Below are 14728 nucleotides of genomic sequence, written 5' to 3' on the forward strand. Positions count from 1 at the left end.
GCAGGCATTTTTTTGCATCAAAATCTGAGGGAAAAAAGTGCGTCTAATACCCAGTCATTTACGGTACTAAAAAATTGATTTATGACTTGAGGTAAAAACATTTCCTTGGCATTGTTGTCTTCCTCATAGTCTTGCAAAGACTAACCTTAAGACTAATTACCTTGGCCATATCTCAATAAACATCAAAGATATTGAAATGTGAAGAGCTACCTTGGGTTTGCTTTTAAAGGGGTAGAATCAAGGTTAAAGCTGCACTCCCGAAGATTTACCGTTTTGACAACTTTTTTTATTTTTTGTCTTTGAATGAGCCACTTTTTGCGTAAATATCAGCTTTCCAGTGATATAAGACTGCGGACAAAAGATCAGATCGCAGATTTTCATATTTCCATTCGAAAATGTTTTATGGCTAAAAGTGTTACTAGTGGTTTAAGAAAAATGCATAAAACATAAAAAAATTAACTTAAATATGAAAATCTGCGATCTGATTGTTTGTCTGCAGTCTTAATAACTGGTTTCTATGCATTTCTGCATAAATTGGCTCGTTCTCAGACAAAAAATTAAAAAGTCAAAACGTTTAATCTGTGAGAGTGCAGCTTAAAGGTCACTGTAACTAAAAATAGAAAATGGTTTTCGCCCAATTTCTTATGACTGCTCCTTTTTTCTAACTTTTTTCTAAATTTATTAAGGTGTTTGAGGTGTTTCTAATTAGAATTCTAATTAGTATATTGGTTGAAAATACTGTATAGAAACTGTAAGTACTATTTCACATTGGTGAATTAGAAATAGGTTGTAGAGAAGCAAATGCAGTGGTGCTTGAGTAATGCACCAGTCAATTGTAACCACGGCCTCCCCAGGTCCGTGTTTTTACTTTTCAGGTTGCCCTGCAGTGCCAGGTGAATGCGGTGGTTTTGTCTTCGCGCAAAATATAGCGGGGAATAGGCCTTACCTAGGCTCCCTGGGGTGCGGGGGCATTTGGCGGGGATTTGACCATCAGTTTGTTCCCTCAGGGCGTAGATGTTACCCGGGGTTGGCTGGACCGTTAGTCAAAGTCCCCGCTATTCCCCGGACCTGGGGGGGCCGTGGTTACAATTGACTGGTGCATAACCTGACCTGTTTGGGTTAATCTGAATATGCAAAAACGTTCAATGATATGATATTACCATGATTTCCAGTAGCATTTAAAAAGTACACACTCAAAATTTCACACTTTTGGGCATTTTATTCATCCAATAACGTTTTGCCCTATTGGGTCAGGGGAGGGTGTTTGACTGGCACTCACAGGATATCAAGACAACATGATTGCATGTTTTCTTTATAAATTTGTAAAGAAATTGCTGTGGTGGGGGACCTCTTAGGCATGAAAACCTCTAGGCATTAGAAAATGGTCAAAGTATGGTGGTAAAGTGCTGTGTACAAGAACCATAATTCTATTTTAGCTAATTACAGAATATTTTCCCCTTGTTCCTTTTTTTCTGAAGCATAACATGAAAACTACTTGTTAAATTCTAATTAAACTTTATACAATGGAAAAGCACAATAAGAGGAAGTCAGTCTACAAGGACCATAATTCAATGTTAATAACAGAGTAAGTGCCCGTGTTACATTTTTCTTAGCATAAATTGAAAACTACTGGACGGGATTTAATTAAACTTCATACAATGGTAAAGCACAATGAGAGGAAATGTAGTGATCATGAACTTCAACTGTATCCACAGCATTTGGTTGGATTTCTCATACATGCCATATTTTCTGGAGACCATTCAGGGATATTGTTCAAAAGGCTGAAAATTCAGGGGGATTTTGGTTGTATTCAGGGGGATTTTTTAGCAGGTCTAAGTTGGCGAAATATTAAAGTATTTTTAGACGCAAGTACGAAAAAATGTATTCACATATAGTTTGCTTTGAAAACCTAACTTTTTCATTATACTGAATTATTTTATGTCATGATTTATCATATTCTTATGATACACTGTCATGTCATACTATAATGCACTTGCAGAACAAAATATGTCATTGCAAAAATATGTTTTCGAGACAATTAAATTAAATTTACCTTCCTCCAAAGCCTTTTAAAAAATTGAGCTTAATTCTTTCAGCTTTGATGACTTTCAGACAATAAGAGAATAGAATTAATATTATTAATTTCTTCCTTAGTAATATTTCTTTGCCTTTGATAATTACTACAAAGTAATTGATCACTTGTTGTAAAAGTTTCCTTTTGGCATTTCACCCTTGTGGATTTGTACATTCAGTTTCACTCACATACTGTGGTTTCACTTTGTCATTATTGCCTGATGTAACATTTCTAAAAAAAAATAAAAAAAAAATATTATTTTTTTTTTAATTCCGGGGGATTTTTATCTCCCGCCGGGAGACCGGGGGATGGATCGAAATTTCGGGGGATTTTTCCCCCCGCCGGGGGATATGGCATGTATGATTTCTGAATATTTCTCTGCCTTTTCTAAATGAGGGTGGCATTTGGGGTAATAATCACATTTACTTAAACCACTAGTTTTGTGAAGCATTGGTCAAAGACCTCAACCAATCCTGATAGAAAACAATATTAATATCATTCAAGAAAATGAACCCTTTTTGTTGTACGATTGAATCTAAAAGAAAAAAAGCCTTGTTGTTTCAAATAACACACATAGCTTATAGCAAAATAATTTTTAATGTTTTTAGCTGACCTTATGGCCAGTAATTGTTAATATGTCAAAAACCTTGCAAGTGCATGGTTAACATAAAATATCTAACCATGAAAACTGTGTTCTAAAGCTTAACAAACTTTTGTTTTCAACATAATTTATAATAATTATGTTATATACTAATTCAACAAACCCATTTAGGGCATTTGTCTATGGAGGCTATTCGTTGCCAAAAGACCAGACGTGTATGTGTGTATTTTAGGTTTGTAACATTGATGATTTACCACTTTACATTTTACAACCGCCAACTCATCAGTTGTATGTTTACATTTTACACTGCACATTTTCATTTTTCATTGTACCAATTGGAGTTTTATTCTCGTTGCATCTATTCAACAGATTCGTTCTGTGAAAATCACATGCCGAGTTTTACATTGCGGTGTGTAGAAGACAGATTTCAGTTCGTAGTTCTACGAAGTACATTGTATGGTGGTGACTTTTCATTCACATATCAACATGTTTACGAGATGAATTTAATTTTATTTATAGATAGCTCCGCCTTAACCGTGTCTTAACTCCGCCTTAACCATGTCTTAACTCCTCCTTACGTCTTTCGGAAATTTCCGCTATCACTCGGCTCTATTTAAACCAATTATGGAGACTTTGGACCATGGACATTGCGAACGTTATTATGGACATTACGAATCATCTATATTATGACATTATGGACTATGATTTGGAAACAGGATGGATTATAAATTATTTCATGTTGAATAAAATAATATATGATATTAAAACATGTTTTTGTCTATATAATAGTAATTAATACGCACATATGACATGAAACGAGATGTATGCAAAATGATACTTGCCTCAAAACACAACAAAATGTAAGTCATTAGCATTAAATTATACTTCAAGAATGAAAAGTCCCATTGTCTTATTTTTCTTTTAAAGCTACACTCTCACAGATTGAACGTGTTGACAGCTATTTTTATTTTTTGTTTTGGAATTAGCCAATTTGCGTAAATGTCTGGATACCAGTGGTATAAGACTGCTGACAAAAGATCAGATACAGTTTTTCAGTTTTACGTTCGCGAATTGATGTTTTATGGCTAAAAGTGATACTAAAGTAACGTTTTAAGAAAAATGAAAAATGTCGGCAGTTTTCCAAACAATTTAGATCTGTTTTAGTGTGAGTAATCTTATTATTTGTATAGAAAGCATTGCTGCCAAAATCAGCCGAGTCTGGGACAAAAAAAGGTTGTCAAAACTGTCAATCTGTGAGAGTGCAGCTTTCAATTACTATAAACACTAATTTAAATTCTACCATTAGAGGAAACTTTCTTGCCTTTTTGCAATGTTTAAGATTGCAAGTAATATGAGATAATTTAAAATTTACGAAGAAAAAAATCTAAACTTTCATTAAGTTAAAATTATTCACTAAGATGCCCCAGAGGTTTCTTACCTGGTAGCTGGAACTGTATGGATAAAATACACTAAGATTACAACTACATATAACTCTTACATTATACTGTAACGAATATTATTTTATAGGCAATTAATAAAGTATTTTAATGATGAAGTCAATTTATTGCTAATAAACAATTATTACTTGCTGCTACCTTTTATACCCCACCCACACTCAACAGTCAGGGCTTTTTTTCACATTTAGGTGAAGCGGACCTAGCCCTTTTGGAGGGGAAAAATCGCGCGTTTGTTTTTCTAATCTAAGACTCACGATATCTGTTTTTTCATGTTCTTGAAATCCCCCACTTGATTGTTATGGTTCACAGTGGCAGATCCCGTAATTCATAACTGGGGGACACAAGTGGGTTTGGAGGACTGTTCTTCCATCCACATGGATATTTTGGTTCAATGATGTATTGAAATTACACGTTTACACCATACATGCTTATTAAGATAGTAAATGTATAACATCAGACAAAACTAGGTGGATATCATTATGATGTCCATCAAAAGTTTCGTGGGTTTGCTGGAGCAGGTTTTGAACAGGGACTTGCGTTAGAGGGGCGTTACTTAGGGGCACAACTTTTTGGACATGATCCCTCGTGTGGGCATGACATTAATATGTTTAAAATGTGGGAAGTGGGGTTTAGGGGTACTCCCCCTAGAATTTTTTAAATATTTTTAGTCTGAATTGGTGCATTATGGCGTAATTAAGTATTTTTTTCTGAGAAATATTGACAAAAAAAATAACCTTTAAGTTTACTTGCGGGCCAACTGGGGGGACACAGGCCCTACAGCTCCCCCACACACACACACTGAACGACCCGCCCATGTTCCACTTGTAAATAAAATAAATGAACAATTTTTGCTTTCTTGGGTATATAAGTAAAAAAACAAACTGACAGTGGCAGTATAAATCTGGGTCCGTGAGCCCAGCTCAGATACACCCAACTGCAATTGACTAAATAAAATGGTGATTTATAACCCATTTAGGAACATTGATCGTCAAAATAAAATAAAAGATGAAGTTAATTTTAGTTTTTATTGTGAAATAAAGAGAGAGTACTCGGACTTACAACCGGGAATTTACAGGAGGTAGGCGAAGATGTTATCTCCCTTGCTTGATTCGACGGAAATAAACGAAAGAAAATCTGATTCGTTAGCTCCGCCCATTCACCTTCGTTTCTTTCGGTGACATTTACCATATAAGGTATAGGCGAAATCGTCTATCCTTGTAATTCTGAACTTGTCAATTGACTTTTGTAAACCTGGACTTGTTGGACTGCAAATGTTCATTTTACGAATGCGAGTGTCGACTGTAGGATTGCAGTTTTACATATGCATGATTCGGCTTTCTAAATTACATTATCATATTGTTAAAGGCAAGTTATACGATCTATGTTTTAGTGAGTTTATACAGGGTCGATCTGACAAATATACATTTTGACTTCTATAATGATAAATGACAAATCAATACGGAAACACTGACGAATAGAAACAACAAATAGCACATCTACATTGACAAATGTAAGAGATATTTAGTACGATTAAGAAGCACATTGTGGGAATTACACGTCTGGACTTTTGTCAACTAATAGCCTCCATATTTGTCAGGTTTCTGTGACATTTCTTGTTTATTCAGAAATTGGTTACTGGTTATACATCAGTCTACTAATGGTTATTGGTTGATAACTTTTGTTCATGTGGACTAATAATATTAATCTGACTACAAAAGCTAATAACAAAGCCTCAAATGTGAAAATCAGTGAAGGAAGAAATACAGCTAATCATTGAGGATGATTTCTTGTAACAACACAAGATATCCGTTTAAAGACCTATTTCTGAACTACTTTGGGCAAAAAATCTAATTCGCCATATCATGATGCAAGTCAGAAGAGGTCCTTTCTTTATTTCATATAGAAAAAAAGACTTGTAGAAAACAACCTATTCAAATTTCATGTCTTGACGGGGTTTAATAAAGCAAATCATATGAAATTTAAGATTGAGGCATTGTAATTTAACTTGAACATTGAATGTTAAATTGTTTCATAGTTAGATTTTATAGCTAAAGGTATAAATGATCATAAATGTTTATTGTTGAAATCATACTTAAATAAATAGAAAATAACTATCAGAATTTATTATTTTGAAAATATAAAAGTTGAATGTATGTGTGTTTTATTCATGTTATTCAAAGAAAATGTATTGTCATTAGAAAAAAACACATGAGGTAATGGTTAATGGTACTTCCAAAAATAAATGGTTTGATGCAGTGATTTTTTTTTTTTTATTATTTTTACCTATTGTGCCTTGCAAGTTGGGAAAAAAAAGTTGACTTTGGGAAAAATACAAAATCAGGCCAAAATAGCTAATATAATGGAAATAATAAGTGTTTTAACTTTTTTATGCATACATAAATGCTGTGAAAGAGTAAGTATTGTCAAGATTTTGTTTATATTTCAAGAAATTCATTGCTTTTTTATTCATAAACGTAATCTGCATTTATCAAATTGGGAAAAAAATATCAAATTTTTGGGGAAAAATATCAAATTTTGGGGAAAATGGACAGTTTTTTGCAAGGGGAAACAGCCTTTAGAAGGCAGTAAATTGCACAAAGAAAAATCACTGTGATTTGACACAGTCGAATAACCAGTTATTTTGTGTAAGAACATACTTAAAGTGACACTCTTATTCAAAATCAATAAATACACATATAAAACAAACATCAATTTTGGGTGATAGATTGTAACTGTGTATTCAATAGCAGAAAGCGGATAAAATATTGAATTATTGGTGAATGCTAAAAGATTTTCTGTGGTTTACCATAGTCTCATAAGGTAGAAATAATGTGTTTTCTGCACCTTTCTTTCAAATTAAACTCGGTATCCTTCATAAGAACCATTGTTTTCGACATTTATTCATCCTTTTTGGAATATTAAAACAATATCACTAAATTTGGTAAATCTGATTTGGGAGTAAGCATGCATCTTTAAAGTTTTTTAATGGCCTGCCTTATAGTGTGTAAAGTACTCACTAACTGGGCCAACCACTGTTTATATGTATTGCTTCAACTTATTAAAATCAATAATGGCTGACTGCTGATTTACTGAAATATTGGAAAACTTGAAACATACTGCTTTCTCATTGGACAAAAATATAATGTTGACCACTAAATGACAGTAATGGTGTCCTAATCCAAAACCAATGATACTTCTTCCTGTAATACTGGGAAGTGATTAAAAAGAAGGGGCCTCATGGCAAAAGTCAGAGGCACAAGTGTGACTGTTTTTTGCAAGCCAAGGGCTGGTAGCCTTAAATTACATTAAATAATTAAGAAAACCAAAATATTCAGAAAGAAAAAAGTTATAAACATAACTACTCTTTAATTATTGGGAGGGTAAAATCATGATAACAAATAAATTATTTTCAAAACAACAAGGACATCCTTTTTAGAAATTTAAACCATCAATGATATTATTTATTCCTTAGGTCTGGCCAGTCAGGAGGAGCAGGCAAGACACTTTTGAAATACATCAACAAGATCGCAGCTTCAAAGTACTTCCAGAGTGTGTCAGAGAATAAGTATGTGAAGAAGGCGATGACAGGTGTTTCCAACACGCCACTGGTCCTTACTGTTGAGGTGCAGAGACTCAGTGGCACCCTCGCCATTAACATTCCTCCTCCACCCTCCGACAGGCTGTGGTAGGTTGTTGTGATTAAATGTAATTTTTCTGGGTAAGGGGAATGTTTGTTTACGACTATACGGTTCTGTCAACGACCCATTGACAGTATCAATCTTGTTAGGTTGTGAGCATAGTGTACAGACAGAATGTAACCCTGGTTAGGTTGTGAGCATAGAGTACAGACAGAATGTAACCCTGGTTAGGTTGTAGGCATAGAGTACAGACAGAATGTAACCCCGGTTAGTTTGTGGGCATAGAGTACAGACAGAATGTAACCCTGGTTAGGTTGTGAGCATAGAGTACAGACAGAATGTAACCCTGGTTAGTTTGTGGGCATAGAGTACAGACAGAATGTAACCCTGGTTAGTTTGTGAGCATAGAGTACAGACAGAATGTAACCCTGGTTAGGTTGTGAGCATAGTGTACAGACAGAATGTTACCCACAGACAGAATGTAACCCTGGTTAGGTTGTGGGCATAGTGTACAGACAGAATGTAACCCTGGTTAGGTTGTGGGCATAGTGTACAGACAGAATGTAACCCTGGTTAGGTTGTGAGCATAGAGTACAGACAGAATGTAACCCTGGTTAGGTTGTGGGCATAGTGTACAGACAGAATGTTACCCACAGACAGAATGTAACCCTGGTTAGGTTGTGGGCATAGTGTACAGACAGAATGTAACCCTGGTTAGGTTGTGGGCATATTGTACAGACAGAATGTAACCCTGGTTAGGTTGTGAGCATAGAGTACAGACAGAATGTAACCCTGGTTAGGTTGTGAGCATAGAGTACAGACAGAATGTAACCCTGGTTAGGTTGTGGGCATATAGTACAGACAGAATGTAACCCTGGTTAGTTTGTGGGCATAGTGTACAGACAGAATGTAACCCTGGTTAGGTTGTGGGCATAGTGTACAGACAGAATGTAACCCTGGTTAGTTTGTGAGCATAGAGTACAGACAGAATGTAACCCTGGTTAGGTTGTGAGCATAGAGTACAGACAGAATGTAACCCTGGTTAGTTTGTGGGCATAGAGTACAGACAGAATGTAACCCTGGTTAGTTTGTGGGCATATTGTACAGACAGAATGTAACCCTGGTTAGGTTGTGGGCATAGAGTACAGACAGAATGTAACCCTGGTTAGGTTGTGGGCATAATGTACAGACAGAATGTACCCCTGGTTAGGTTGTGAGCATAGAGTACAGACAGAATGTAACCCTGGTTTGGTTGTGGGCATATTGTACAGACAGAATGTAACCCTGGTTAGGTTGTGGGCATAGAGTACAGACAGAATGTAACCCTGGTTAGGTTGTGGGCATATTGTACAGACAGAATGTAACCCTGGTTAGGTTGTGGGCATAGAGTACAGATAGAATGTAACCCTGGTTAGGTTGTGGGCATAGAGTACAGACAGAATGTAACCCTGGTTAGATTGTGGGCATAGATTACAAATAGAATGTAACCCTGGTTAGGTTGTGGGCATAGAGTACAGACAGAATGTAACCCTGGTTAGGTTGTGGGCATAGAGTACAGACAGAATGTAACCCTGGTTAGGTTGTGGGCATAGAGTACAGACAGAATGTAACCCTGGTTAGGTTGTGGGCATAGAGTACAGACAGAATGTAACCCTGGTTAGGTTGTGAGCATAGTGTACAGACAGAATGTAACCCTGGTTAGGTTGTGAGCATAGTGTACAGACAGAATGTAACCCTGGTTAGTTTGTGAGCATAGAGTACAGACAGAATGTAACCCTGGTTAGTTTGTGGGCATAGAGTACAGACAGAATGTAACCCTGGTTAGGTTGTGAGCATAGAGTACAGACAGAATATAACCCTGGTTAGGTTGTGAGCATAGAGTACAGACAGAATGTAACCCTGGTTAGGTTGTGAGCATAGAGTACAGACAGAATGTAACCCTGGTTAGGTTGTGAGGATAGAGTACAGACAGAATGTAACCCTGGTTAGGTTGTGAGCATAGAGTACAGACAGAATGTAACCCTGGTTAGGTTGTGAGCATAGAGTACAGACAGAATGTAACCCAGGTTAGGTTGTGAGCATAGAGTACAGACAGAATGTAACCCTGGTTAGGTTGTGAGCATAGAGTACAGACAGAATGTTACCCACAGACAGAATGTAACCCTGGTTAGGTTGTGGGCATAGAGTACAGACAGAATGTAACCCTGGTTAGGTTGTGGGCATAGAGTACAGACAGAATGTAACCCTGGTTAGGTTGTGGGCATAGAGTACAGACAGAATGTAACCCTGGTTATGTTGTGGGCATAGAGTACAGACAGAATGTAACCCTGGTTAGGTTGTGAGCATAGAGTACAGACAGAATGTTACCCACAGACAGAATGTAACCCTGGTTAGGTTGTGGGCATAGTGTACAAATAGAATGTAACCCTGGTTAGGTTGTGAGCATAGAGTACAGACAGAATGTAACCCAGGTTAGGTTGTGAGCATAGTGAACAAATAGAATGTAACCCTGGTTAGGTTGTGGGCATAGTGTACAAATAGAATGTAACCCTGGTTAGGTTGTGGGCATAGAGTACAAATAGAATGTAACCCTGGTTAGATTGTGGGCATAGTGTACAAATAGAATGTAACCCTGGTTAGGTTGTGGGCATAAAGTACAAATAGAATGTAACCCTGGTTAGGTTGTGAGCATAGTGTACAAATAGAATGTAATCCTGGTTATGTTGTGAGCATAGTGTACAGACAGAATGTAACCCTGGTTATGTTGTGGGCATAGTGTACAAATAGAATGTAACCCTGGTTATGTTGTGGGCATAGTGTACAAATAGAATGTAATCCTGGTTAGGTTGTGGGCATAGTGTAAAAATAGAATGTAATCCTGGTTATGTTGTGAGCATAGTGTACAGACAGAATGTAACCCTGGTTAGGTTGTAGGCATAGTGTACAAATAGAATGTAACCCTGGTTAGGTTGTGAGCATAGAGTACAAATAGAATGTAATCCTGGTTAGGTTGTGGGCATAGTGTACAAATAGAATGTAACCCTGGTTATGTTGTGGGCATAGTGTACAAATAGAATGTAATCCTGGTTAGGTTGTGGGCATAGTGTAAAAATAGAATGTAATCCTGGTTATGTTGTGAGCATAGTGTACAGACAGAATGTAACCCTGGTTAGGTTGTAGGCATAGTGTACAAATAGAATGTAACCCTGGTTAGGTTGTGAGCATAGAGTACAAATAGAATGTAATCCTGGTTAGGTTGTGAGCATAGTGTACAAATAGAATGTAACCCTGGTTAGGTTGTAGGCATAGTGTACAAATAGAATGTAATCCTGGTTATGTTGTGAGCATAGTGTACAGACAGAATGTAACCCTGGTTAGGTTGTGAGCATAGTGTACAAATAGAATGTAACCCTGGTTAGGTTGTAGGCATAGTGTACAAATAGAATGTAACCCTGGTTAGGTTGTAGGCATAGTGTACAAATAGAATGAAATCCTGGTTAGGTTGTGAGCATAGTGTACAGACAGAATGTAACCCTGGTTAGGTTGTAGGCATAGTGTACAAATAGAATGTAATCCTGGTTAGGTTGTGAGCATAGTGTACAGACAGAATGTAACCCTGGTTAGGTTGTGGGCATAGTGTACAGACAGAATGTTACCCTGGTTAGGTTGTGGGCATAGTGTACAAATAGAATGAAATCCTGGTTAGGTTGTGAGCATAGTGTACAAATAGAATGTAATCCTGGTTAGGTTGTGAGCATAGTGTACAGACAGAATGTAACCCTGGTTAGAGCTACCCTTGTTCATTAATGCGGGCAACAATATAGCATTGTCACACAAAACCCACCTTTTACATCCCTCCTGTAAAACAGTATACTGTGAAATCATTTATATTCATGGGCTTTAAATGTCGTGTTTTTTTGAAAATGATGTATTTTTGCAAACTGTGAAAACAGGGTAAGAGTGTTTAATTAAATAATCGATTAACCATTTGCTCAAAGAAAAAAAAATCAAGTGGCGATGCTTAAACACACGAGGTTTTTACATATGGTGCACAGGAGGTTGATAATCAGCTTGATTTAATGTTCGGGCTATGTCATTTAAAAAACAGAGTGCAAGTACTAATGGTGGACTTTTATTAATTATCATTGAGGTTAAATAATATATCTTATAAAATATATAAAATAAAATGGTAAAATAAATAATGATTTATGTACTTACAATTTGTATACCGCGACTATGTATATTCATGTCAATAGATGTTTACGTCTTTACATAGACAGTATGATTACAGAATTAAAAGTAAACTTTTCGTTGGGATCTTGAACATTTGGATAAGCCAAGCCACGAAAATTAATGTCCCATGAATATTTATGAATTCACAGTATTAAGGGGTGAGGGAGGAGATCAAACCTGCGACCACAGGGTTGGCAGTCAAATGACACATAGGTACCTTTAAGTTATTGTTTTCTTTGAGATTCTATTGCCATTTAAAAAAGGCTTTTCCTGATTACATTTCAACATCAAAAGTTTGGTTTATTTTGCTATAAAACAATGCCTCAGTTGCCATTTCTGTGAGTATGTGCCCTTTTGTACTATTCTTAGGCTATCATTGAAATTAGACTTTTGGATGAACAAGCCTGAATTCTTATACTTTCGCTTGGCATCAAATTTTTGAACAAGCCCTGCTATATAAAATTCAGAATTTGAGCAAGCCGGGAGACATTTTACCAGTGCAGGGCTTGCGGGCTTGCGTTAATTTCGATCACTGTTTAGGTTACACAAATTTGAAGACGATGATTAGCACAAGACAGTAAAAAACTAAATTTCAAAATGTGATTTATCTTGCTTTTATATGAAATGCTGAAAAATAAATATCTTGCAAATTCAAGCTTTAACAATATTTCACTTAAAAACTAATAGTAAAAGTCTTAACAGATCTGATGCCTTTTATAAAATTATGGATACACTTTTAATAATGTTAATGAATAGTGTAGCATAACAAACATAAATACTGGTAATTTCTATGTAATAGCATTGCATGTCTGTAACAGACAATTTCTGATTATTGATCAAAGAAAGCTTCTTTGATGATGTAAATATTGATTAGATCCTTCCTTGTGAAAGAGAAATTATAGATTTTGTTAGGTATTAGGATAAGTCTTCATCCAGCATCCGGCTGTCCATACTTCCCTCAACAATTGCTTGAAAGACATCTATTCTGAAACCATAAGGCCATTTCAATGAAACTTCACAGGAAGCTTCTTCAAAATTACAACAAGACGTTACAATTGACCTACTTCAACAACAGCATCAAAATGGCTGACTTCCTGTTTTGCTTTAAAAAACATCTTCTCTGAAACTACTGAGTCAGATTTATTGAAACTTCACAGGAAGCTTTTTGGGTGACCATCTACAAAAATACAATAAGGCGTCTCAACAACAACTAAAAATGGATGACTTACTGTATTTATCCCCCACCATAAGGCAAAGAGGATATCGTGATATATGGAAGGCATGTTTGCATTAGTGTGTGTGTGTGTGTGTGTGTGTGCGTGTGCGTGTGCATGTGTGTCTAGGCAACCTTGTCAAGAGCATAACTCCAAAAGTCTTTGAGGTATTGACTTCAAACTTATATACAATTAAATATCTTTGAGGAGAAGTGTAGTGCACAGGAACCATCACTCTGGCTGCAATATATTTTGAGTAATCACCCTTCTTATTGTTTGTTTGGAGCATAACTAAGTCTTTGAGGTATTGACTTCAAACTTCATATACAGGTAGATCTCATTAAGTTAGAGGTGCAGTGCACAGGAACCATAACTCTGGGTGGAGAAGTTTTTTAGTTATTGCCATTTGCTGATTTTCATTCTTATTTTTTAACTCAAAAAGTCTTTGAGATATTGACTTTATAGTTAATATACAGATAAATCTCATTGAGTAGAAATTCAATTTGTAGGAACCATAACTCTTGCTACAGTTTGTTTTTTTAGTATTTGTCCTTTGATGATTTTCATACTTATTTTTTGTCTGGAGCATACCTCAAAATGTCTTTGAGGTATTGACTTCAAACTTCATATACTAATATTTACACCTCAACTTCCATTCCTTAAATGAACTGCCTTTCGGCAATTGTGTTCATCAATCGATGAACGCAACATCTTCAAATATGTTTGGATCGCGATTCATCGCATAACAATATACATGAAAACTATTGATCTTGTTAGTGTTTGTATTGTGTCAGCAGGTCCCGTAAAACATAAATCAACATTTTAGAAAGAGCTAAGTTATTATATTTTAAACATTTTGTTGCCAAAAGTGTTTCAGTTTTACGCTTAAAAGTGATTTCAAGTGGTTGATCTTTTCCCGCGTTTTTGTGACGTCATTTGAAAAAATGTTTCCGGTAACAGTCGGGTTGTCCTATTTACAGAATGGGTAAGAAAGGATTGCTGAAAGGTAATCCGAGAACATTTCTTGAATAAAATAATGGTGTAAATATAAGGAATGAATTGCGGGGTTGATGTCATTATCGACGATATGAACGCAATTGGGCTGGTCAAAGTACGCGTGGAGTCCTTCGGACTCCACACACTTAGTCCAGCCAAATTGCGTTCATACCCCGATAATGACATCAACCCCGCAATTTATTCCTTAAATAGATCTCATATAAGAGAACTCAAAGATAAAAGTATAGACTGACAACTACCTCAATTGTACTTACTACCTAACAATCAATGTATGTTAGTGTTTTTCTTCACATATTTCAGGTGAGTGATTAAGGGCCATGATGGCCCTCTTGCTATTATGTTGTTATGATAGCATACTTTCTTTATTTGGAAGGTATGGTTTCCGTGGTAATCCTCAACTGTGGCTGGTGGCGAAACCAAAGGTGGGTGAGCGGGAAGTAACCATGAGCCATATAACAGAATGGATAGAGAAAAAACTCGCACTCGAGTTTCAG

The 14728-nt window shown here is 36.1% G+C and overlaps 1 protein-coding gene across 1 annotated transcript in view; it reads left to right on the top strand.

Annotated features, from left to right (window-relative positions):
- Positions 1–14728, top strand: part of LOC128213628 (testis-expressed protein 2-like) — a 42699-nt gene that overhangs the window by 22162 nt on the left and 5809 nt on the right. Inside the window, exons 6-8 of the mRNA XM_052919603.1 lie at positions 876–893; positions 7605–7817; positions 14608–14728. Coding sequence (XP_052775563.1) covers positions 876–893; positions 7605–7817; positions 14608–14728 — 352 coding nt within the window. The remainder of the gene's footprint in view (positions 1–875; positions 894–7604; positions 7818–14607) is intronic.

This window comes from Mya arenaria, chromosome 2 (genome assembly GCF_026914265.1).
Source record: "Mya arenaria isolate MELC-2E11 chromosome 2, ASM2691426v1".
Lineage (NCBI taxonomy): Eukaryota > Metazoa > Mollusca > Bivalvia > Myida > Myidae > Mya > Mya arenaria.